Consider the following 27,252-nt stretch of genomic DNA (forward strand, 5'->3'; position numbering starts at 1 on the left):
TGTGGGAGCTGGTTCTTCTTTCCTTTATTGTAAAATGCTCGTTATTGATGAGCTGAGAATTGCTGTGGGGCGTAAGGGCTGGCACAGGATAAAGGCCTTGGCACAGGGGATAAAGGGCTGGCACCCAGGGGGCGTGGGGAGGCAGGATAGGGGCTGGCTGGGGCGTAAGGAGGCGTGGCACCCAGGGGGTAAAGGGCGCTGGCACCCAGGGGATAAGGGCGCTGGCACCCAGGGGATAAGGGCACTGGCACCCAGGGGATAAGGGAGCACTGGCACCGGCAGCAAGGTTGGCAGCGTGCAGGCTTCTTCCTGGGTCACCCTGAGCACTGAGGCCTTTTTTCACTTCCCCTGCCCATGGGTTACTGTCATGGGAAGCTACTTGGAAAACAGGAGTTTTTCGGGACACTAAGGAATCAGATTTCCATTTGGAAGCATCCTTCTCATCTTCAGGGAGGGACCAAGAGTTCAGCACACCCTGATGTGCACAGCAGCCGCCCGCAGAGTGGGGCGGAGAAGGAGAAGGGCTTCACTGTCCTGCGAGTGGAGATTCAGGCACTGCCCTGTGAAAGGTTAACCCTTCCACAGAGACTCATCACCACACAGAGATGACAAGACCCTGCTGCAGCCAAAGGCCTGCTGCCAACAGCCCTCCTCAGATATGGAGCACGTAGAGCAAAGTGGCAAGAGACAGCCTCGGCTAACAGGGGCACCCATGCAGCTCAGGCAAAGGAAAACAAGCATCCTCCGGGGAGAAAAACTATCTATGTGAAGGTTTTACAGGAAAATGAAAGGCTTTACTCTCGATGAAATCCATCAGAGAACCGCACGACTCTTGAGGGCGCAGTGATGTCCCAGAGAAGAGAATTGGGAAGCACCCAGGACAACGCACATGCCAGTCCAGGGACATCATCGGGGACCTGGGCAGTCTGCTCTCAGGGGGACCCTCACGGTGCCCCACCGCGGCCACTAGGCAGACACGTCACCTTATTTCCAAATGTCATCTCAAATGAGGGGAACATAGTCAGCAGTGAACATGAAAGCAGCAGCTCCTGCAAGGGAATGGGAGGGCTCCTGCCTCCAGTCCAGCGTCGTGGGTAAGAAGCATTACAGAAGAGACTTCCTGGACACAGTAGCTGCCTGTGGAAAGACTCACCCTTTCGGCAGCTTGTCCTGTAATTTGCAGAAGAGATCTAAGTGTACCCCTAGATTTAGGAATGCTTTCCAAGGGGCAAGGCAGCCTCTGGGGTGCTTGTGAGAAGACAGGGGTCTCATTCTCTGTGGTACGTGCAGCTCACACACCATGCATTACGAGGATTCTGAAAAATCTACAGTCTATGCAAATGTGCTTCAACTAGATCTATGTATTTTTTAAGAAAGCTCCTAAACATAGGAGGGTTTTTGAAGTGAACCCAGCATGACCCTTCCCTCTTGTTTTGTGTCAGCTTCAGGTAGAATTTTTGTTTTTTGTTCGTATGTTTTGTTTTGAGATGGAGTCTCACTTTGTCACCCAGGCGACTCCCTAAAATCTGAGCCACCAAGTTCAGCCAGGTAGAATTTCATTTTCAGTTTCATGTTCACTATTTCCTAAGATAATTTAGTATAGATGAATGTCAACTGAAAGAACTCCATATGTAGAATGCTTAGGACATACTAAAAATATTCTGGAAAAGGCAATGGTCTTGTCTATACTTGATTAAATATCTCTTTACAGAAAAAGCCCATTATGTGTAACATGCTAATCAGGGGGTCACATCTGGGCTCATGCGACCAGCATTATGTTTAACGAGAGTATGAAAGCAAACTTAAAGTCTCAATAAAGCTTCAGATAGAATGAGCCAAACACTTAAAACATTACTTTCGAGAATTTTCACTATATTCGCTAAGACAATTTTAAAATATTGAGTACTTAGATTAAATAAGCAAATCTTTTAAGAAGCTATTATTTCAAATACATATTACAAATAGCTCAGCTTTTCTTAAGCAAGCTGCAAAACAGTCATGTGTTATGATCCAATTTGTGTATTTAAATATATATATAATGCCAAAATTGTTTTCTAGAATGACATGTAAAAAACTACTAATATAAAATCTCTGAGAGTGGTAACTGGGAGTTAAGGTACTTTTATTTTTCACTTTATACGTTTCTATACTTATTTATTCTATATTATTTTAAAACAAAAAACAAACAGCTTCAAATATCCTATAATTTAGATTATCCCTTATTAACCAGGGCATAGAGATGAAGCCTCATTGCAAGAAACTGATAAGATAAAATAATTATAAAGTGCCACCTGAACATTCATTAATTTACCTTCAGGAAACCTGAGAACAAGTAAAAATCCCATTTTGTAATCTCCCTTCTTGCATAAAGGACCAAAAAGAAAGCAGATTTAGATTCAGGGTTCAGGGTCCTCTCTTTCCCGTCGCACCCTATCCCTTGTGTCTGATGGGAGGATGACGTCTAAGGATGACAATGACAGGCTCGGATGGTGTCAGACAAGCCCTACCTGTCGAAAGCAGGGGCGTTGGCTTCCAGGCCTCTGTGGAGTCTCAGATGATGGGAGCCAACCTAAAGCAAAGAGAAGTAACAATAGTGATTCTTCCTGCTTTGCAAAGCAAGGAGGCAGTGGTTTTTCCCATTCTCCTTCTTACTGTCAGCCAGGCTGCATGCGGCACCCACTAGGCCACCTCTGTGGTCTCTTCAGGGCTCAGGAAGGCTGAGCTCTCTGGATTCAGCTAACAGTGCTCCAAACTCAGGTCTAGGCGCCTCGAGTCTGACTTTGCTGCTGCCCAGTCCTAACTGCAAAATGACCATGTCTGCTGCAATTCTTCCACAGACAGAAGATCCAGGGTAAGATTATGAGGCAGATGTCAGATCCTAAGCTCTCTGATAGCACAGAGGTCAGGGAAGCCAACTAGGGAGACAGAAACTGCTTCTCAGCCTCCTTCATGCCTTCAGGGACACTAATTTTGCCCTAAAATCTGAGTCATCCTAATTATAAAATTTGCCTTATTATTTATTAATAGAACTATTTATTTAATACTTAACTTAGTTTAAAAAAACATTTAAAATACAGTCACTGGAGCCAGCTTAAAGGGGGCTTTCACTGGCCAAATCTGGGGCAATTTGAACATCAAACTATACGAGGACAGTAATGGATTATAACCTGACGAAGAAAATAGAAATCCATGAATCCATACTGATGATAACTAGATGGATGAATAGATGGATGGATGGATGGATGGATAGATGGGTGGGTGGATGAATAGCTGAGTGGATGGATGGATGGATGGATGGATGGATGGATGGATGGATGGCTAGGGGATGGATGGATGGATGATAGACAGATGGGTGGGTGGATGAATAGCTGAGTGGATGGATGGATGGATGGATGAATGGGTGGAATGGATGGATACTGGGTGGATGGATGAATGGGAGGATGAATGGGAGGATGGATGGATGGATGGATGGACAGGGTGGGTGGATGAATAGCTGAGTGGATGGATGGATGGATGGATGGAATGGAATGAATAGCTGAGTGGATGGGTAGGTGGGTGAGTGAGTGGATGGATAGATGGATGGATAGATGAATGGGTGGATGGTTGAATGGATGGATAGAATGGTGGATGGATGGAAGGGAGGATGGATGGATGGATGGGTGACTGAATGGATACATGGATGGTGGAATGGATGGATGGACTGAAGGATGGAAGAGGGGATGGATGGTGGATGGATGGAGTGGACGGAACAGTAGGGGCTGGGTGGATGGATAGTGGAATGGATGGATGGATGGTGGAATGGTGGATGAAAGATGGATAGGGTGAGTGGTGGTGGATGGATGAAGGATGGATTGATGGACACACACATGGAAGGATGGATGGATCAGATAGAGGGACGGGTGGATGGTGGGTAGACAAGGTGGATGGGTGGATAGATAGGTGGATGATGGGTGGATGGGTGGACGAATGGATGGGTTAATGGGTGGACGAATGGATGGGTTAATGGGTGACAGATGGGTGAATCAGTGTGCAGGTGGGTGGGTGTGTAGGTGGGTGAATGGGGAACAAGAGAGGGCTCTATAGTAGGATACCAAGTGATAAATTTGGAGGAAATAATTTTTAAAAATCATCATTTTACAGCTGTCATAGTAAATAATTGTTCAGCAAAAGTTATCTGTTGATGATAAATCTTAAGGGAAAGTTTAATGAGAAGCATGATACTAGCACGGTCTCAAAGTGTCTCCCATAGATTGCTGATTAGTTGAAAGGGAAAACATATTAACCATAAGTGGAGAAACTGAATAGCACCTTGACTGGGTGACCAAAATTAACATCACTAATGAGGGGCAGATGGACACCGTGTGCCTCCAGACCAGGTACCCTGAGAAGGACACAGCATCATGTAGGCAGTATGCTGGCCAGGGATCTATACACTGAATGTGATTATAATGAAACACTAGGAAAACCTAAAGGTAGGGACTCTCAATTTAAAGGAAAAGAAGGCTTGCATTCTCCAAAAACATTAATGCTTTGAAAGACAGAAAGCCAAGGAACAGATGCAGATTAAAGACTAGAGACATGGCAATAAAATGCAGTATGTGATGCTGGACTCAAGGGAGGAAAGGTGCTTCAAAGGACATCATTGAGACAAGTGATCAGTGTGGAATATTGCCTGCAGATGAGAATGAAGTACTTCGTCAATATTAAATTTCCCAAATGTGTACCTATACTATGGTAATGTAGGACAGTATATTTTGCACTTAAGTAAAGAGACACCGATATGGTTTGGATGTGTGTCCCTTCCAAATCTCACGTTAAAACGTGACCTTCAGGGTTGGAGGTGGGGTGTGGTGGGAGGTGTTTGGATCATAAGGGCAGATCCCTTATGAATGGCTTGGTGACAACCCCATGGTAATGAATGAGTTTTTTGCTAGTTCACAGGAGAGCTGGTTGTTTAAAGGAGCCTGCAACCTCCGTTTCCTTGCTCCCTCCCTCATCATATGACACACTGGCTTCCCTTCCTCTTCCATCATGACTGTAAGCTTCCTGAGGCCCTCCCCAGAAGCAGATGCTGGCACCATGCTTCCTGTATAGCCTGCAGAACCATGAACCAAATAAACCTCTTTCCTTGATAATATCCAGCCTCAGATATTCCTTTACAGCAAGGCAAACGGACTAACACCGACGTGATATATGCAACCTACTCTCAAATGGTTCAAAAATAACAACATGTGTGTGGCAAAAGGTTAAAATTGAGTGAATCTGGGTGAAGGACATATGGGAGCTCCCTCTTGTTCTTAAACTTTTTCTGTAGCTCTGAAATTATTTCAAGAATAAGTTGTTGAAAATGCACTCTTTAGTTTTGCTTCCATTTGAGTGCTGTAAAAGCAGTGCCATCAGGTTTATCTGTGTTATGAGATACAGCTATTACCATGCTTCACATATCATTTTATAACTCACCACTACAGATGATACAACTGCTCCATTGCAGACTCAAGAAAAGCACCCATCTAGATAACTGGTTTCTCAGCAATAGATTTAGATTCCTCGGAGAAGATTTCCTTTTCTTCTTCTTCTTTTTTTTCCTTTGAGACAGGGTCTTACTCTGTTGCCCAGGCTGGAGCGCAGCGGTACAATCACAGCTCACTGCAGCCTCAACCTCCCAGGTTCAAATTATCCTCCCATCTCAGCCTCCCAAGTAGCTGGGACTACAAGTGCACACCACAATACCTGGCTATTTTGTGTGTGTGTGTGTTTTTTGTAGAGATGGGGTTTCACCATGTTGCCCAAGTTGGTCTTGAACTCCTGGGCTCAAGTGATCCACCCACCTCGGCCTCTCAAAGTACTGAGATAAAGGCATGAGCCATTGTGCCTGGCCAGGTTCTTTTTTTTTTTTTTTTTGAGACGGAGTCTCGCTCTGTCGCCCAGGCTGGAGTGCAGTGGCCGGATCTCAGCTCACTGCAAGCTCCGCCTCCCAGGTTCACACCATTCTCCTGCCTCAGCCTCCTGAGTAGCTGGGACTACAGGCGCCCGCCACCACGCCCGGCTAGTTTTTTGTATTTTTTAATAGAGACGGGGTTTCACCATGTTAGCCAGGATGGTCTCGGCCTCCCAAAGTGCTAGGATTACAGGCTTGAGCCACCGCGCCCGGCCAAGGATTTTCTATATAAACAATTCAACAAAGTCCCAAATCCCTTTTGGTCCTAAGACACTTTGGTCACAGGCAAAATGAGTGCAAAATGAGGCATCTTTGCCGTTGGCTAATGGGAGCTCCTAAGAAAGGCTCACCCCAAACCCCATCATTTTGCTGCCTGTGTTGCCTCTGTCCTTTATCCCAATGGTCATCAACACCTGGTTGAGGAAATCTCAGAGAATTTGAAAACTTTCTTTTTTTTTTTTTTTTTTTTTTTTTTTTTTTGAGACTGAGTCTGGCTCTGTCGCCCAGGCTGGAGTGCAGTGGCCGGATCTCAGCTCACTGCAAGCTCCGCCTCCCGGGTTTATGCCATTCTCCTGCCTCAGCCTCCCGAGTAGCTGGGACCATAGGCGCCCGCCACTTCGCCCGGCTAGTTTTTTTGTATTTTTTAGTAGAGACGGGGTTTCACCGTGTTAGCCAGGATGGTCTCGATCTCCTGACCTCGTGATCCACCCGTCTCGGCCTCCCAAAGTGCTAGGATTACAGGCTTGAGCCACCGCGCCCGGCCATAATTTGAAAACTTTCATGGCCACACTGCCAAGAGGCGTGCTCCATCCTGCACCCAGAGGGAAGTCGGCGGGTCTGCGTACCCCTCAGCTACCCTCTGAGAGGTCACCAAGGGCTGAAACCCAAGAGAGGGGCTGTGTCGTCTGTCAGTCATCACAGGAAATCTCCCCTGGCTTCAGGGATGAGTGGCAGCTGTTTGTAGGATCATTCCCATGGAAGCACAGTGAGACAAGAATACAAGCTCGGCAGGCCAGGGCTGAGGAGTCTGGCTCTCCATCATGACAAGTTCTATTACTGGACATGTCTAATGGCCTCTCCCTGAGTCATAACCCAAAGCCTCTTCTTTTAATTAGGCAGAAACTGTCGCACAGATGACTGGACCTAGCAGTGTCCAATCCTCAGGCTCTATAGCTCCCCTGTTAACATATAAACTGCATTATCAGTCAGCAGTCCATTCCTCAGTTACTGAGCACCCTCTGAGTCATCATGCCTTTGAGTATCGTGGAAAGGCAGGAAAGGGATGGGAGACGCTGAATCCCCTCCCCTGGGTGATGACACTTAACCAGGACCCCCATGGAAAGACCCAGAAGCCCTTCAAAGTTCCTAACAAGTCTGCACAAGTGCAAATTAATTTGACAGAAACTACGCCCTTGAGTCCAGGGAGCAGGCAGCAAAGCATGGTGGAATGAGGTGCCTGCCTATGATGGGGTCCCCTCAACCACATCATTGAGGACTCAGGGAACGTGGCAAGCAGATGGCACGCCCTGGAATCAGCTGCCCACAGCAGAAGGCACAGCCTGGACAGGGGCTGCAGCACATCTTTTCTGAGGCCTCGGGCCTGTCTTTCATCCTGGACTTAGACAACCATTCTGTGTGGACAGGGCTGGGCCCAACTGTCACAGGCATGGTCAATATCCCCTCAGTGGCTAATCCAATATCACTGCTGACAACAAACCTTTCTACCTCGGAGCACTAAGAAGTCAGGAGCACCACCCCTAGGTGAATGACCAGAGCAGGAAATGGGAAGAAAGGATCTGTAAGTCTAGACCAGTGGTTCTCAAAGTATGGTCGTTGGACCTCCTCTGGGTGCTTGTTAGAAATGCAAAGTCCTGGGCCCACCCCAGATCTGCTGAGCCAGACTCTCCAGGGTGGGGCCAGGAATCTGTGTTTTAACAAGGCCTCCAGGAGACTCCTACGCACACACACTGAAGTTTGAGCAGCTCTGATTTTGACTTATTTCTGGATTTGTTACGTTCCCTTTCGGCTCAGGATGCAAATGCCCATGAAGGGGTAGAAGGTATAACAAAGAAGACAGCTCCAGGGGCCGTGTGCACACCTGCAGAGCTGTGTCCACACTTGCAGAGCTGTGTCCATACCTGCAGAGCCACGTGCATACAGGCAGAGGCATGTCCCCATCTGCAGAGCTGCATATACACCTGCAGAGCCGTGTCCATACCTGCAGAGCTGCATGCACACCAGCAGAGGCACATCCACACCTGCAGAGCCTCAGGGACACTGTGACCAGGCTCAGCTTGCCACAGCTGCTTCCTTGAGCTCAGGGCCTCAGGCTGAGTCCCTCCATCCCCTAAACAAGCTCTATTACTGGACTTGTCTAACTGCCTCTCCCTGAGTCATGACCCAAAGCTGCTTCTTTTAAGCAGGAGGAAAGGCAACACAGTGAGGCCTTGGGCAAAAGTGGAGGGGGAGCTGGGCCTCACGTTCTGTCCGGAGCTCACCCTTCCCCCATCACCCCATGCATCCCTTTCATCTGGGTTTCTTGGGCCTCATATCCTTCCTCTCCTCTGTCCCGCTCCGACACTGACCAGCGTCCACCTTCTCTGGCGTCACCTAGTCCTGAGGTTACTGAGTGTCAGAAGCCACAGGCAGAAGCTGCAGCTGGGGGCAGGGTCCACCACTGTCACTGCATTTTGCAGCTTCCCTTCTTCTTCACCCCATCCTTCTCCCCTCTGGGCAAAGGGCCAGCTACTCTTATCTGGCCCCTAAAGTCATTAGTTCAATCCTATAGACCAGAGACGAGTTAAGGGAGACAGCCATGAGGATAGTCAGGGTCTGGAGAACTCCTCGCTAAGGGAGTCCCAGCAGAGTCTCAATCAGAACTCAAGAGGCCCAAAGATCGCAGACAGCACCTCCACGCCTCTCCCCTGCACCCCGACTTAAGGCTACCCAAAAATCTCAGCTCAACGGCCTCCCATCTGGCGTCTATCCCCCTCCAAACTAACACTTCCTAGACTTCTGTCTAATCATGTCTCCACCTCTCTTGCAGCCCTTTAGCACAGTGTTCAGTGTGTGCTGGAGCCAGCTCCTGCAGGCCTGCAAGCTGACTGTGCACCGAGCTGGTCCAACTCTGAGCTTAGCAATGCGAAGCTGGTAGGTTGAAACTGGCCATGATGGGAGAATTTACACCACAGCAATGGACAAATGCTACAAACCAAAGCTCCCTGTACCCAGTCTGACCCCAATAAAACTGGCTTGCCAGAACAGTACCGAGTGGTTCCCATATTTTCCTACACACTGGAGTCACCCACGGGTCTTCAAAAAGGACAGCTGCCTGGCTCCTGGCCCCAGATATTGTGACTTAATGTGTATGGTATCAACCTGGGTATCAGGATCTTTCAAGCTTTCCAGCGGAGTCTTCTGTGCAACAAGGTTGCGGAGTACTACTTGAGTAGCTGCTGGTATGGGATGCAATCTCCTCAGTGCAGCATCCACAGGCCCTTGACCCAGCCCTGCTCACCTCTCCTATCTGTCCTCCCATTCCCTTCATGCCCAGGACTTCAAGAAGTTACCCAGTGATACTCCCTGATCACTGTGATATCAGGAGTTACAACACCTGCACCCACTGTTCCCTCTGCAAGGGCTGCCTTCCTTGCCCGAGTGCTTCTTCCTTACCCCTCCCCAGTTTGGACCCTTGGGCAGCCCACCCCACACCCTCAGCCTGGGAGAGCTGCCCCGGGGGCCTCTCCCTTCCTCCAGCATGGCTCTATCTACACAACACTGCCATGTCCTGCCCCCTGCTCCCTGCAGGCAGGGACTGTATCTGATCCCTGGTGCCCCCTACACCTGGCAGATGCTCAGTGAATGTTTGGGATGAATAAATGGCTTCATCTGGGGTTACTGATTTACCATGAGTCTGTGAGGGATGAGAGATAAGATACCCCAGGAAGCTGTCTTCGTGTCACTACATCTCACGGTGTCCCTGTCCCCATGAAGACAGGAGGAAACTCATTCAGTGCTCAGGACACCAAGAACCACGCTTCTCCGGATGCCACGGGTGGTTTTATCTCCTGGGTGTTATCATTTGTTTCTATTAGTATCAATAGCAGCTGCCATTTTGAGTACTTTTCACGTTCTAGATACTGTGTTAATTTTTTTTTTTTTTTTTTTGGACTGAGTCGCACTCTGTTGACCAGCCTGGAGTGTGGTGGCATGATCTTGGCTCACTGCAAACTCTGCCTCCCAGGTTCAAGTGATTCTCCTGCCTCAGCCTCCTGAATAACTGGGATTACAGGAACCCACCACCACGCCTGGCTAATTTTTGCATTTTTAGTGGGGACGGGATTTCACCATGTTGGCCAGGCTCATCTTAAACTCCTGACCTCAAGTGATCCGTCCACCTCGGCCTCCCAAATTACTGGAACTACAGGCGTGAGCCTCCACGCCCAGCCAAATTCTTATACTATGTTCTTTAATCCTCTCTAGAACGCTATACGGGAGATCTTGTTAGCCCCATTTTACAGAAAAGTAAACTAAGGCTTGGCACAGACAAGAGCCTCTCAAATACACATGGTTACGAAGCAGAGGAGCCAGAGTTTGAATTTGAGCCCAGGTCTGCAGAGCTTCAAAGCTCGTGCTCTGAGTCACTGTCATAAACTGGCTGTGACCGTGGTTCTTTCTGTGGTGGCTGTGGGAAAGCTTTTGGAACAAGTGTCAGATTCCTTCCCACGCACATGAGACCCATGGCACGCACTGTGGGCACCAATTCGACTCCCTTCATCCGGACCTCTTCACTTATTTTTGAAACTATTATACTACAAGCCATCTCGTGTCCTTTTTGGAACAAATAAAGGTACAAACACATAAACGTGCCCATCCAGTGCCACAACTCAATGAACTTGGCAGGGAAGAGGCCAAGGTAGGGCAAGAGAGGTCTGCTCTACTCAGCATCCTCCTCCATTTGGTTCAGTTTCAGGAAACTTCAAAAGACAGACTGAACTCACCTTGGCAAGGCATGTGTCTGTACAGGCATATTAGGGTGAGGAAGCTTCTACAATGACCAGGGGAGCAAAGTTGTCAACCACAGACACAGATCATAAATAGATTCTTGAACTAGCTAGACTAGGGAGCAATTCGCTTTAAGGGTAAAATTTCAATGTGGCTATTTATAAACTGCACAACCCATTTACACAGTAAAAATGAAATTTATTAAAGGTACACGGCTGCTAGAAATGGAGTCAGGAAATACTGAAAGCACCATTCCTGGGAAAACATGCAGACAGATCCTCATCCACGACCCTCTGCCCACCCCTGCACCAGCCTGCTAGGCTCCTGGGTTTCCACCGGCAGCCATCAAGAAGGGACAGCATTGCAGCTTAATATGCAAGCTACTCACACCAAAATCTTTGCACTTTTCATCTAACCCAAGTGAAGAAGGAAGAGAAAAAGTTCAAAGCGGAGAAAAATAACCAGAAGCGGCCTTAGGCTTGATAGTGACAGTTGAAGCCAGTGATGGTAGACCACCACTTCCCGCCACCCTCCTGGCCCTCTCTGAAGATGACTTCATCTCTCTTTGATGATGAGTGGTGTTTAGAGGCTAAACACAGGTATTAGGCCCAAAGGTTAGCAAATCCTTAATAAGATTAAGGAACACTAAAGCCTTCTGAAACTTGTTTTGAAGAAACCACGGAGGCCGGGCACAATGGCTCACACCTGTAATCCTAACACTTTGGGAGGCCGAAGCGGGCAGATCACTTGAGGTCAGAAGTTCAAAACTAGCCTGGCCAATGTGATGAAACCCTGTCTCTACTAAAAATACAAAAAATATTAGCCGGGCGTGGTGGTGGGTGCCTATAACCCCAGCTGCTTGTGAGGCTGAGGCAGGAGAATCACTTGAACCCAGGAGGTAGAGGTGGCAGTGAGCTGACATCGCACCACTGCACTCCAGCCTGGGTGACAGAATAAGACTCCGTCTCAAAAACAAAAAACAAAACAAAAACAAAAACAAAAAGAAGAAACCATGCAGGCTTTGGTGTAGCACAAGTGTTAGGAATTTAAGAGGGTGAAACAGCTGCCAAAAAGCTGAGATCTCAGGGTCCGCTGCTCCTGGCCCCTGACAGACTGAGGCACAGTCATCCCATGGCAGGTCCGGCTACATCTGAGGCAGCACGAAGGTCAAGGGGGAGACCAAAACGAAATCTCAGAGGGGAACGACAAAAAAGGAGTGTCATTTTTTAGATGAGGGAGATGAGAACATTGAGAGTCTTAGAAACAGGAGAGAAGGTGGCCAAAGGAGTTGGGAGGCCTTAGAGAAGACAAGAAGAAGAGGGAACCAGAAGACTCCCTCCAAGGGCTGAAGGTGAGTCACACGGAGAAGAATCAGATTTACTCCTGCACACCCCAAAACACTCTATAGTTGGACAGACGCAGCAGTGCAATACAGGAGGAACTCACCAAGAGTCAGAATCATCCCCAGTCGTGGCCTGGAGGACAGCCCTTTGGGGGTCCTGGAAGAAGGATCCCTGAACTGGCCAGGTGTGGTGGCTCACACCTGTAATCCCAGCACTTTGGGAGGCCGCAGCAGGTGGATCACCTGAGGTCAGGAATTCGAGACCAGCCTGGCTAACATGGCGAAACTCCATCTCTACTAAAAACACAACAAAATTAGCTGGGCGTGGTGGTGGGCACCTGTAGTCCCAGCTATTCGGGAGGCTGAGGCAGGAGAACGGCTTGAACTCGGGAGGCAGATGTTGCAGTGAACCGAGATTGCACCACTGCACTCTAGCCTGGGTGACACAGTGAGACTCCACCTCAAAAAAAAAAAAAAAAAAAAGGAACACGCTGAACTGAGAGTCACAGGGTGGAATGGATGAATTCCAAAAGGTCATTCCCAAATTCTAAGAGTCCATCATGACCATCGCCCTAATTTTTGGATTTCTTACAAACTTTACATGAAACACAAGACGGTCTCCCTATCTCCTTTTCGTGCCATACTCATTCGATCAATTCTTTCATTCTCCTGAATACAGAGCTCCAGAAGTTTCCAAAGGAAAACTCCATATTTAAAGAAAATCAGGTTTCAAAAACTCTTTTGGAATGTCTGGAATGGGAAATCTATAGATAAAGACAGCAGATGAACAGGCGAGTTGGCCTGAGGGAGACTTGGAGGGGATGGGAGAGACGGCTAATGGGGACGAAGTTTTTTAGCGGTGATCAAAGTGTTCTACGATTAGATTACAGTGGTGGTCACACAACACTGTAAATGCAGTAAAAACACCAAGTTGTAGGCTTTAAATGGGTAAGTTATATTGCAATAAAGCTGTTTTTCCATAAACCTCCTTTGGGCAGCCCTCCGGAGGAATTTCTGTGTCACTGCTGTCCTCAGGAGCATTTCTCTGGAGGCTGTCAGTTATCTCGTGCACAGCGGTGGGCTCTTTCTAGTGGAAAGACTGAATGTTAATCAAGCCTTTTCCCCCTACCAGAGCACGGAGCCTAAACGGGACCTCCATTCATCCATCTCACTGCCCAGGCTGACCCAGAACTTCACCAATGCTGTCAGCACGATGCGCTGGGGACAAGTGACTCACCTGCTCCGGGCACAGGGTCAAGTCAAGGGCGAGGCTAAGAAGCTGAACCCAAGACAGGGGACCCTGAGTCCAGCATTGTCAAACAACCCCTGGAACCTGGCAGATGGCACTCTGGGCCCTGCTAGCCACTAGCTGGCAACCCAAATGCAGTCACACGAGAGCTGTCGGTAAGAAGAGCCAAGAGGCCACAAAGGCCCTGGCCGAGAGGCTTTCTGAAGGCACCCACGTCCCCTTGGGGCAGGGAGGAAGACTGGGGATTAGTGGGGAGGCCCCTCCAGTCCACTCGGCCCACAACCCACCTTGTTAGAGACCCTGGTGAAGGAGGCAGCATGCCATTCCACTGATGACAAATGTGTTCTTGGAATGTATCCCCACCCTGCGCTCTTCCCAGGAGAAAGAATGCCAGATCTCTCTGGCACTGACCAGAGCCCAGCTTTGGACGGCAAGGGCTATTTTTAGAAACCACGGGAAAGCTGTGGAAGTCTCACGTGGCCCCACAACAGGCAGCACCGAGTGCCAGCCCTACGCAGCCACAGAGCCTTCCCGGAGCCCTTTATGAGAGTCACGGCTCTCAGAAACGTCCTCAGTACACCGAACTCAGGGTCTAACCTCAGGCGGCGCTACCCAAGCTCACTTGGCGGCACCCACTCAGCAGGCACCACAGCACCGTTCCCGAGTCAGCGGCTTCACACAGCACCCTTGCCGACCAGAAGCAACAAAGTGGTGTCTGTGTTTTCTACACACATGCACGCATGCACACACACACACGTGTGCACACTTTGGCAGCTCAGCTCAACACAACAGGGCTAAGGAAAAAGACTGGAAACTATGCCATGAAAGGAACATGTTAAAAGAAATCTTCCCCCGCTGTTGAAGGGAAGGGCAGGGCGGACAACATCACAAGGGGACATTTAAGTTTTTTCATGACCTACCTGAAGCCCTGGCTGCTCCCAGAACAGTGGAACGGAGCCTCTGATCTGGACAAAAGATGACACTCCATCGTCCATGTAAATCGTCTGTGGCACAAGGAAACAGAAAGGGAAAGGTATTCTTCAATGAAACCGAATGTCCTGGGCTGGGTAACGGGATCCGGCCGCCTGTGACCCGACACCAGCCAGAATGAAGGGCGGACGGTGGACTCTGGCGTCCTCTGCTCCCCCACCCGACATGGCTGGCAGTGCGCCCTGACCTCTGGCCAGGTGCTGGGTGGGTATACTGGCTGTCGACCAGCCTCTGAGGAGGGGGTCTGCTGGGGGTTGGGGCCTCCCAGGGTCTCCGGGAATTCACACTTCTAGGGCACAACCTTATCACCACCCTGAAAATCTCAGCAACAGCCCTCCACCGCCCCCTGTATGAACAGAAGCCGATGTGCTCTGGAATGTAACCTTCCTTAGAGCCCTCTATTTTTACCTTGGCAAATAGCTAAGCGGCAGAGAGCTATGAGAAAAGGACTGAATGAAATAAAATGCACCAGTGATAGCCAAAAGACCTCGCTGACTGTGCTAGCCGGTCTTGTACTTGACAATACAAGACTCAACTTGACCTCATACTTGGTCCTGGCCCTGCCCCACTGTGTTCTTAAAACACCACTCGGTTAACACACACAACATGGTTTCCACAAGCTTCCAGTGTGACAGCACCTGCGGAGAAAGAAATGATCCTTACACTTTAAGACATCTATCTCCTCCCCACCCACACATACAGCTATTTCAGAGTGTGCCTGCAGGCCTCCAATGACGCTGGAGTGCAAGGGAGTTTTAAAAGGACAAGAAGTACGATCCTGAGCGCCAGCAGGGGCAGGCGGCGGCACTTATCAGATGTGGGGCCTTTATCTGTGCAACTCTAGCCTGGTCTGGCAGGGTGGCCCGGGCGCTGCTGTGGTCCTTGCCTTTCCTCACCGCCCTGCTCCCTTACAGGGTAGCTTTCCATACGGGCAAGATGACGCTCAGATCACGCAGGAATGAGTCATTCTGCAGTGGAGGACCTGAAAATTAGAGCCACTGTTTCCCTGGACCACAGGAATAACAGGAGCCTGGTATCTACGTTGTCAAACTAGAATTCTATCCTTTAATCTCCAAAGGGAAAAAGCGTGCGTTAAGAACTTGCTGTCTGTTTCCAGGTATTGAGTACCAGCAAAGTTGTTATACTCCATTCTTCTACTAACAAAACAGAATAAAATAGCAGGTTGCTTGAACGGCTGCAGACATAGTTGGCTACCATGAAATTAGGTACACACAATTGACTGACGTGTGTGCCCTGCATAGGCCCAGGTTCCTGGAAAAGAAACCAACTAGGCCAACATTTGTATGTAAAGACAATGTTTAACAATATCCAGGCCGGGTACGGTGGCTTACGCCTATACTCCCACCACTTTGGGAGGCCAAGGTGGGAGGCTGGCTTGAGCCCAAAAGTTCAAGACCAGCCTAGGTAAGAAAGTGAGACCCCCATCTCTACAAAAACAATTTTTAAAAAGTTAGCTGGGTATGGTGGAATATGCCTGTAGTCCCAGCTACTCAGGAGACTGAGGCAAGATCACTTGAGCCCAGGAGGACGAGGCTGCAGTGAGCTATGATTGCACCACTGCACTTCAGCTGGGGCAAGAGAGCGAGATCCAAAAACCACCAAACAACAACAAAAACCAATGCCCATGATCTATTTACGCTGAGGAATGTCTCCCTTCACTCTGACTGCCATGTGCTAACAATGCCACTTCCAGCATCATACCACGCTCCTCCCAAGCTGAGAATTGCCCAGAACCAGCTTCTGAAAACACCGAGGGTCATCAGTGCTCTGTATGCCCCTCCCTGCCCACACTGGAGCAAGAAGAAAGTTTTCCATCCCCTCCTCCACAGGGAAGCAGGCGACATCTGCACCCCATCCTATCACCAGGACTGCCTTCTTTGTTCCCAAGGCGATGGGCATAACTAGACCGTCAAATGCAAGTGATCCGTTTCCATTCTGGGTGAACAACTTTTAACACCAGTGAAGAAGTGATGTCTCACCTCACAGATGCCATTTTGACAGAGGGCTCTTGGGGTGGGGAGGCAGGACAGAGAGTGGAAGCAGGAGAGAAAGTGGGCTCTGGTATTAGCACAAGTTGGGTCTGACTGCCACTTTGCAAACTCCCATTTGCCCAGCAGGGTGGCCCTGGGCACATTACTTAGCCATCCTCAGCCTTGGTTTCCCTCTCTCTACAGGAGGTTCATGTCACCTTGAGCACAGAGAAGGGATGAGCTCTGAGGAGTAAGTGAGGGGGTGTAGGCCCAGCAGAGTAGCCACTCAAAAACAAAGCTGTTTTCTCTTCCCCAGAGGCACTGACGCTATGAGTATGCACAAGGGCACCTGCTGGTGTCGGAGAGAGTTTGGGCCCTGGGAGGAAGGAGGGATACAAGAAGGAACAGACAAGACGTGGGAGGGAGACCAGGAAGAGCAGTGGGGCCACATAAGGAAAAGACGGAGGCCCATGCCAGTGCTGTGATGAGGCCAGGCCAGTGCCTAGATCCCAGACTGAGCAGCCGGAGGGTGACCCTGAGTGACACTTCCAGAGCAGTGGGAACAGAAACCTAATGGCCATAAAAAGAGAGGGACGAGGCAGGAAAACTCACAGGTGTGCATATACCTTCTATCTGAAAGGCTTTCTGCTGACCTTCTACTTCCGGATACAGTGTCTACAAACCAATTATCTCCAAGTCTGCATTCCTGGGAGGACACGCAGTCATCCTAACCTCCCTGAATGAGTCAGTGGCCTTATCTTGAAGAGCCAAATATTTATCTTACATCTTTTTTTTTTTTTTTTTTAATAGACTGAGGGGACTTTTTGTCTTGTTTTTCTGCGTGGTGAGTCAGCACTGCAGAGCAAGCCCACCAGCTATGACTCAGCAGAGCCAAAAAGACTCAAGGCTTCCTCCCAAGGAGGCTGAGATGCTATCTACACATGCACACAACATGTGTGCGTGCACACACACAACACATGCACCACCCACATACGTGTGTATACAACATACAAATGCACACACTGCACACATACACATGACAAACACACGGCACACACGCCACACACATGCCTACACAAACACACATGACACATACATGTACAACACATAAATGCACATACCATGCACACACTGTGCACATACAACCCGCGCACACACACACACAGCCTGCCTTGGGGAAGGAAGATTATTTATTCCTCCTAAGAAACATGTTAAACCAAAGCAAAAGCGGAGGAGCCCCCTTTTCTGGCTCCCTGAGAATTAATTCCTGAGAAGCTGATCCACCTGCCAAGAATCTCCACCACAGGGAGCCAGTCTGCTCCTGGTCCGGTCCTACCATTTGTTTGCCAGACGATGACCGCATCGCTGTGCGCACGCTCCACTAATGGCCAGCAGGCCCGGCTGCGGGATCCTGTTTCCTCTGCAGGGGCCCTAGGCCAGTGTGACCTGCGGGCGGCACCACAAGGGGCTGACCTGCCTCCCCAGCACAGTCCTTCCTACTGGGGGCTCAGCACTCATTTCCTCAAAGTTGCTCCCTGCACCCTGGGGCGAGGCCATCGAGACGCAGAGCCTGCCACTTCCTCAGCTGTCAGTTGGACGGGGAGGCCACGCTGTGCTACCAGAATGAGTCTACCCGACTCTGTCCATAGGAGCATGGTAAAGGTCTTCAGAAGCATCAGACAGTCTGCTCCTGTACCATAAGCAAAGCTGCGAGATGCATATGGAGGGCTCATGACACGGTCCCAACACAGGCCCTCAGCTGTGACTTTGCAAACTCAAGGGGGTAGGATGTGCCAGGCTCCCCGAGGGACCTCCCCAGAATCCCAGCAAATCACTGGCATCTGAAATAGGTGAATCTCAACAGGGTCCCAGGCAGATTCCCCTGCAGACCAGGCAGCCCAATCCTCACAGGGCTGCTTCCCTGAGCTCAGCGAGGACCTGCAGGCTGAGCCTTGCTCCACTCTCCCAACTCATCCTAGAAGAACCGTCCTCAGCAGGCGGCTGCGGAGCCAGGGAACGCCGTGGGGCTGCCACTTCACAGGAGCATATTAACTGTGCGTTCCACTTAAAGATGTGTTTTGTGTTTTAAAAATGAACTTAGATCAACCTAAGCATCTGTACTGCTATCAAGTGACATAAAAATATTCAGTGACTCCAGAGACAGAAAGTGAGGGGTTCCCTTGGCATATACAAGTGAGGCAACATGAGTTTCTTGCTTTTGAGGAACAGTCACTTCCCTGCAGCCATCTCTGCTCCTCCTGCCTCCATAATGTTTTAGAAAAGGGGCTGTCACACCTGTGTTGTTTGGCTTGGAGGAATGCTCACCCCCCACCAGGCCCGTGTCCTGGTCCCATGTGTGCAGGAAGCATGAACCCTCTCTGCTCCTCCGGTTCACCTGTGTTTCTTTCTGCTCCATGCCCCTCCTGCCTGGGCTGCGTGCAGCACACGCTTCTCCTGCCCTGGCTCTGCGGTGCTTCCCCTTGCCCTCCAGGCAGGGGTCACTAGCTGAACACCACCTATCACAAGTACCACCTGGAAGGGCAGCAGCGCCTGCCAGGGCCAGCTTCACCTGTCCCACTCCTGCTGTGCCCCCGTTACACCACCACTGCCTCCCCGTGCCCACCTGCCCAGGAGCAGAGCCTGGGACCTGGCAGGCTCAGTCAGCCTTTGCTGAAGGCCCATGCGGACAACCCTGGACTCAGCGCTGGGAAGTGATGGCTCCCATTCCTGGGTAGCCAGGCTGTCCGGGGTCTCCGATGGATGGGCCAGCCCGGGCACCTCCAGGCTCATCAGCACAGCCTGAAACATAAGCACCCAACCAAGAGCTACTGTGGGTGCAGGGCCACCTTCCCAGGGCTCCGCTATGCGTCTCTTGTTAACAAAGTCACTGGGGTTAAGTTACGCTCTCTAGGTGGGGCGGGGGCAGCGTCCGCAGCTGCTGCATCCATGGATGAGCGGCAGGTGGTGGTGCCCAGCTGTCTGTCAATCACTGCTGCTCCTGGGCATGAGGTTGGGTGGGGACTTCATGGACAGCAGCCCTGTCTAGCCCAGAGGATGAAAAGGGACAAAAACCACACACTAGGAAGCCCACAAAGACTTATGGGAGCCAAGAAATCCCTCCCCAGCCCCGACAAGGGAGGTGGAGGCAATGTCAGCAGCATCGGGCTGTACCCCAGGAGCTGGAAGGGCAGGCTGTTCACATCTCTACGGCCTTGCCAGGCCGCCCGAGGTGGGAGATTCAGGAGATGTGGGGGCAAGATCCCTGCCTCTGAGCTCTAACAAGCAAGCTGGCAACACAGGAGACAAACGCCAGTCAGCAGGCACGCGACACGACGTGGCTGGAGCCAAGGCCCACCCTGGTCTGTGGCAGGGCTTGCTGGTCTGTAAAAGTGAGAAAGCAAAGACGGCAGCGAGAGTTCTCACCGGGCCACAGGCGCTGCCTATAAAGCACAGTCCTCTAACAGGAGCTGGCATCCGCATCCCAGGGTGAGCTGTGCCCCTTCCAAAACCCATATGGTGAAGTCCCAACTCTAGTACTTCAGAGCTTGTTTGGAAATAGGGTCTTTGCAGAAGTAACGGGTTAAGATGAGGACAGCTGGAGTAGGGTGGGTCCCTGATCCAGTATAACTGGAGTCCTGGAGAGACACAGGCAGAGGAGGACACATGAAGACGGAGGCAGAGATGGAGAGATGCTTGCCAGGGACCACCAGGAGCTGGGAGCAGTGCTCGGAAGGGTCCTCCCTGGGGGGCTTCGAAGAGACAGCGGCCCTGCCGACACCTGGACTGCAGACTTCCAGCCTCCAGAACTGGGAGAGAATAAGTGTGCGTTTTCAGCCACCCAGTTTGGGGTACTTTATTACGGGCAGTCCCAGGACACTCATGCAGTTTGCTTTCATTTTCCGTGTTGGAATGTCTAGTGCTTTAGGAAGGACAGTGATGCTAAAGGACAGTGGTTCCCAGGGACTTACTTGATGAGATGCAATAAATGAGACCCCAAGTCTTAAAATACTGGTTGAAATCCAAAACCAGTATTTTAAATAAAAGTTAAAAATAAAAGGAAAGTAGTAACGAAGTGGGGCAGGGAAGGGACTCTCTCCATGCAGACATCAGCCAGAAAAGAGGAAACCACCCGGCTGGGCCACAGCTTCTCTCTCTCTCCTCTTTTTACACATTTAACTTTTATTTTAAGTTCAGGGGTACATGTGAAGGTTTGTTACACAGGTAAACTCATGTCATGTGGGTTTGTTGTACAGGTTATTTTGTCACCCAGGTATTAAGCCTAGTAGCACCCATTAGTTATTTTTCCTGATCCTCTCCCTCCTCCCACCCTCCATCCTCCACCCGCTGATAGGCCCCAGTGTGTGTTGTTCCCCTCTTTGTATCCGTGTGTTCTCATCATTTAGCTCCCACTTGTGAGAACGTGTGGTGTTTGGTTTTCTGCTCCTGCCTTAGTTTGCTTAGGGTAATGGCCTCCAGCTGCATCCATGTTGCTGCAAAGGACATGATCTCATTTCTTTTTTATGACTGCATAGTATTCCATGCTGTATACGCACCACATTTTCTTTATCCAGTCTACCACCGATGGACATTCAGGTTGATTCCACGTCTTTGCTATTGTGAACACGTCTCTGAGGAATCACCACACTGTTTTGCACAATGGTGGAACTAATTTACACTCCCACCAACAGTGTGTAAGCATTCCTTTTTCTCTGCAACCTTGCCAGCATCTGTTACTGACTTTTTAATAATAGGCATTATTGTATGAGGAGGTATCTCATTTCACATAAGTCAAATAATATTCACACAAGTCAAATAATAGCCGTTTGACTTGCGTGAGGGGGTATCTCATTGTGGTTTTGATTCTCATTTCCCCAATGATCAGTGATGTTAAGCTTTTTTCCATGATTGCTGGCCGCATGTGTGCCTTCTTTTGCAAAGTGTCTGTTTATGTCCTTTGCCCAGTTTTTAATGTTTTTTTTTTTCTTGGAAATTTGTTTAAGTTCCTTACAGATGCTGGGTGTTAGACCTTTGTCAGATGCATAGTTTGCAAAAATTTTCTCCCTTTCTGTAGGTTGCCTGTTCACTCTGTTGATAGTTTCTTCAGCTGTGCAGAAGCTCTTTAGTTTGATTAGATCCACAATCCTCAAAATAATAAGAGCCATCTATGACAGACCCACAGCCAACATCATACTGAATGGGCAAAAGCTGAAAACCAGCACAGGACAAGGATGCCCTCTCTCACCACTCCTATTTAACATGTTAATAGTAGTAGAAGTTTTGACCAGGGCAATCAGGCAAGAGAAAGAAATAAAGGGTATCACAATAGGAAGAGAGGAACCAAACTATCCCTGTTTGCAGACATGATTCTTTATCTAGAAAACACCATAGTCTCAGCCCAAAAGCTCCTTAACCTGATAAACAGCTTCAGCAAAGTCTCAGGATACAAAATCAGTACACCAACAACAATCAAGAAGAGAGCCAAATCAGGAACACAATCCCATTCACAATTGCCATGAGAAGAATAAAATACCTAGCAATACAGCTGATGAGGGAGGTGAAAGATCTCTACAATGAGAATTACAAAACACTGCTCAAAGAAATTGGAGATGACACAAATGGAAACACATTCCGTGCTCGTGGATAAGAAGAATCAATATAATTAAATGGCCATAATGCCCAAAGCAATTTATGGATTCAAAGCTATTCCTATTAAACTACCAGTGATATTCTTCATAGAACTAGAAAAAACTATTTTAAAATTCATATGGAACCAAAAAAGAGCCCAAATAGCCAAGACAATCCTAAGCAAAAAGAACAAAGCTGGAGGCATCACACCTCCTGACTTCAAAATATACTACAGGGCTATAGTAACCAAAGCAGCATGGTACTGGTACAAAAACAGATACACAGACCAATGAAACAGAACAGACAACCCAGAAATAAGGCCGTACACCTACAACCATCTGATCTTCAACCAACCTGACAAAAACAAGCAATGGGGAAAGGATTCCTTATTCAATAAATAGTGCTTGGATAACTGGCTAGCCATATGTGGAAGACTGAAACTGGACCCCTTCCTTACACCATATACAAAAATCAAGTCAAGGTGGGTTAAAGACTTGAATGTAAAACTCAAAACTATAAAAACCCTGGAAGACGACCTAGGCAATACCATTCTAGACATAGGAACAGTCAAAGACTTCGTGATGAAGATGCCAAAAGCAATCTCATTTTTAACCAGATATTTATGTAACAGCCTCGTTGATATCCACATTGCAGACATTATGAGCAGAATTGCAGCTGCTGCCCATGTTAGGGCCCCTGCTCCGATGTTCCTCCGAGTGAGGACTCCGAGAGGAGCCTCCTCCCATCTCCATACCCACCCTCTGAACACTGGAGCAGGCAGAAAGTCCCACACAGTAAAGGCAGGTGCTCAAACCTATGCTGGATTAAAGTGGCCAAAGTCCGCATAAGGCGTTCCTCTCACAGCAGCGGCAGTGAGAAGGGACGCAAAGCCACAGCTTCACTCAGTAAACACAGGGCACTGAGCTTGCCCTGGCAGGAGTATTGTACATGTGCCTTCCAGGGCTTTCCTTTCTTACGGCTTACGCCACTGGTATTCCACATGGTGGCCTTATCTTACAGATTGCAAGTTAGAGCAAAAATTAAAAAGTTGTAAGACAGCATCTCTGGGAATGAGAACAGAATTTAGAAAAAACTTCAGGAGAAACTAAGCAGATGGCTATATTCTAGGGGAGCGGATGGGAGCGGCTGCTTAACACGCAGATTTCACAACTCTAGGGTGCTAATACTGGCTTCCAGGAGAAGCTTCAGTTGATTTAGAATAAAAAATAATGGTTTCTTCTTTCATCTCCCATTGTATTGATCTACTTATTTGTGTCCTAAAAGAATTTTCAAACCCAATTGGTTCATCTGTCAGCTGCCCTTGGAATAACTGCCCACCTTTCATGACCATGCCAAAAATTCCCGGTTCCTTTTTGTTAAAAATACCTTGGCTAAGCAGCATATTCCCAGCATGAGATGTGTATCAGAAAGGATACATCATGCAAACCAGAGGTCACATTTTCATGCAGAGCCCAATTACACGTGCTGTTCTCTACATATAGGAGGGAGCCTGATCAGAGACCACTGCAAATACGCCAGGGCCTCTTCTGCCCTAAGTGGAAAGCGCCGTGCAAGAGCTGCAGCCACTCTGAACCATCTGGTGCCACAGATGGGCCTGGGCACTCACCTGCTCTGTCTCCACGAAGTTGGACACATGGCCGTCGTCGTTGATGCCACGGGTGTGGAAGCGAGCGCCTGTGCGCTCGCAGCTAACACGAGAGATGAGGCAGGCCTTGGCCTGCTTGTGGGAGGCGTACACGGTGCGAATGGTCACCACTCCGCAGATGGTCTTTAGCAGCCAGTCACAGCAGCTTACCTGGTGCTGCCTCAAGGGCACGTGCAACAGCTGGTTCCTGCAAAACACAGCCCCACACCAATTCCGGTCACCTGACATCCTCCAGTACATGCTGCCTGGACAGCGAGTGTGGCTGAGGAACTGGGGGGCGCACAGTGCAGCATTCTGGGTCAGCAAATGCATGCTGCTCCCCAGTGGACTCTGAACTTCGGCTGTACAGATCTGGGAAGCTCATGTGCTTCAAAGAGATCTCAAATAGCAGGACCACTGTGTCATGTACAGGAGGATGGCCAGGGAGTCCTTTCCCAAAGCTACTATCAGGTCATCACTGTCGCTAAATGGAAGCAAAGTTGGAGAGAGAGCCAGGGTGCACTTTTCGGGGAATCACAAAGGGGCCTCTGGTTAGCACCGTGGGCCCTACAGTTTTCATCGCAGGCCCCATCGGTAAAACATTAATCATCTTTTGTTATTAAATCATGATAAATAAGTGATTAAAATCACATTAAATATGGGAACAGTTAAATTATCCATATATACACACACATGTACCGTGAGATGAATATGACGGGAGCACTATAAAGCAATCCAAAATAAATTTTAAAAAGATCTGAGGAAAATAAAATGTAATGAAAGTTCAAGCATTCCCTCTCCATGCCTAGTGGATTGTTCTAGGCTCTGGAGTCCATGATGATAATGACAGGGTGACAGCCGACATTTATCCTGTGCACTAAGTCCCATTCTATGTACTTTGGGGTGGATTAACTCATGTCACCCTTGAAGTGACCCTGTGTGAAAGGTATCATCAGTGACCCCCTTTTACAGATAAAGAAGCTGAGGCACAGAGAAGTGAAGTGCTTGTCTAAGGCCACAAAGCCAGCCATATGTGGCGTCATGGAGCTTGGAGCCCGTGTTCTTCACCCTGAGCCTTTCCTGATGGAGCCCTACATTACCATTTGCACTGGCAAGCGGCCACATTGTTCTCTCATCCCCGAGACTGGCTTGGCCCCCTTGCTCCAGCACCCAGGGGACCTGAGTGGTACCATTCTGAGGGCTTGTACTCCCTCCCAGGGAGGGGGACCCATCTCCGGGAGATGCCCTCTTACAGGGCACTGAGTGAATCTAGATCACAGTGCCCTACTTGTTTAAAAAAGGCAACACGATTCCTGCCCTTGAGCCTTCCTCAAAGACAGCAGCAGCATTTTCTCATTGCTGGAAATCTGTGCTGTGAGCTCTGATGGGTCCTAGGGGGCTTCTCCAAGCTTCCTGCTCTCAGGTCAGCCTCCCCAACTGTGACCGAAGCCACATGCATCCCTACAGGGAGCACAGCCCGCGTCTGACCCCTTCTGAGGTCGCACGGCCACAGCGCTCCTCTGCTTGAAAAAAGATGATTAGGAAGCATTGCTGTACAAAACCGTATGTCCCTCTTCCAAATCACCCTCTCAAATGTAGATGATAAGCCAGCTTCTGAAACACATATATTAAATCTGCATGTGGCATCAAGGCAAAGCCTCCAGAATATTCCAGAGTCTGCCACCTACACAGCTATGGCCACTGTCACCAGGGCTCAGGAGAAGAAACCTTTTGCCAAGGGGACAACCCTTAAATCAGCCCTGTTTCTAGTGACACTGCCTGGCCCTCTGGCGGGAGGATGGCTCATATCCAGGACCCGCAAAGAGTTTCCTCCCAGGACCTGATTGTACTGGGAGGCAACTGTCAGTGTGATCAATTACCAGCCCAGAAAGATGAGTTCACCCTGCTGCTCACTCTCCCTTACGTGCCAGCCACGCTCAGCGTTGACCCCATCTGACTCCTGCTGTGGGTCTCCAGACCTCAGACACTGCGCCACAACAGTGGGGGTTTAGGCGATCAAGCCCAGGACCACGCTGCCTGTGGTGACTCAGTTGTGGTCAGTTCTGGGGGCTCCACCCTGAGCCCAAACACCACGCCCCAGCGTGTTACAGCTGAGGAGGCTGGCGACTTCCTCCTCTCCCTTCAGAAAGGGATACCATGGGGCTCCTCCTTCCCAAGCTCCTCTCAGCCCCCATCTCGTGAATCCCCTTTGCCTCCCTTTGTTAGCGCCCCTCACACCTCCAGCCAGAGCTGGCAAAGGGAAGAGAATTTGCAAAGGTGCTGGTGCAATTCAGATCCGCCACGGATCCCCTCGGGGTTCCAAGGACCCTCACTGCTGCTGAGAGCTCTCACCTCTGCTCACCTGACAGTTCTGGTTTCAAATAGGTTCATGGCGTCCACAAAAAGATACCTCATAATACACAGCCCCTCTGTGCCTAAGCTTGGCCACCTTTAGGGGAACATGTAACAGTTCTGGGGCACATGCTTGGCCCTGCACAATGGAACTAGCGATTCACAGAAATGCCACCCCGGAGGCTGCTAATCAACCTGCGGTCTGCAGACAAGCAGCACTGGAAGCTTACTAGAAATGCAGCATCCTAGGCCCAGCCCAGACCTGCGGTCCCAGAATCTGCATTTTTAACGAGATCAGCAGGAGATTCACGATTTTATTATTTATTTTATTTTATTTTATTTATTTTGAAATGGAGTCTTGCCCTATAGCCCTCCAGCCCAAGCTGGAGTGTTTATTTATTAATTTTGAGTGGAGTCTCACCCTGTAGCCCAGGCTGGAGTGCAATGGCATGACCTCGGCTCACTGCAATCTCAGCCTCCTGGGTTCAAGCGATTCTCCTGCCTCAGCCTCCCGAGTAGCTGGGATTACAGGCGTGTACCACCGCGCCCGGCTAATTTTTTTGTATCTTTAGTAGAGATGGGGTTTCACCATGTTGGCCAGGCTGGTCTCAAACTGCTGACCTCAGGTGATCCGCCTGCCTCGGCCTCCCAAAGTGCTGGGACTGCAGGTGTGAGCTACCACGCCCAGCCTTGATTCACATTCATTTTGAAGTCTGAGCACATTACTGGTGCCAAATATCCACAATACCAGAGAACCAAAGAGGATGTGGGGGTGGGGAGTGTTGGGATGGACACAGGGATGTGGGGAGGGTCCCCTTCTCCCAGAAGTCAGGAATTCACTTGTGTGGCATCCAAAGCACCAAAGCCAGATGAAAACCTATGGATGCCTCTGGCAAAGGGAGAGAGGCACAAACAGGTCAGAAGTAAACCTCATAAGTCCCGTCTCAGAGCTGGGAAAACTGATATAGCTTCAAAAGGCAGACACTGGATTCTAAAACATTACATTAAATGAGGTTCATTGGAACCACTCCCACGGCAGGACTTTCCTCACTTTTGCTTCTTCCTAGCATCTCTAGGCATCAGTGCGAACTGACGGAAACAGCATTATGTCCAGAA

General features: G+C 49.4%; 1 protein-coding gene across 8 annotated transcripts in view; it reads right to left on the reverse strand.

Annotated features, from left to right (window-relative positions):
- The window catches only part of SYNJ2 (synaptojanin 2), a 165,952-nt gene that overhangs the window by 90,495 nt on the left and 48,205 nt on the right, over nucleotides 1–27,252 (reverse strand). For all 8 annotated transcript variants that reach the window (XM_009205802.3, XM_009205801.4, XM_009205798.4 and 5 more), the window contains 3 exons: nucleotides 23,767–23,992; nucleotides 14,454–14,537; nucleotides 2,508–2,569 (listed from right to left, as the gene is read on the reverse strand). In XM_009205802.3, the coding sequence (XP_009204066.1) occupies nucleotides 2,508–2,569; nucleotides 14,454–14,537; nucleotides 23,767–23,992 (372 nt within the window). The remainder of the gene's footprint in view (nucleotides 1–2,507; nucleotides 2,570–14,453; nucleotides 14,538–23,766; nucleotides 23,993–27,252) is intronic.

This window comes from Papio anubis, chromosome 6 (assembly GCF_008728515.1).
Source record: "Papio anubis isolate 15944 chromosome 6, Panubis1.0, whole genome shotgun sequence".
Lineage (NCBI taxonomy): Eukaryota > Metazoa > Chordata > Mammalia > Primates > Cercopithecidae > Papio > Papio anubis.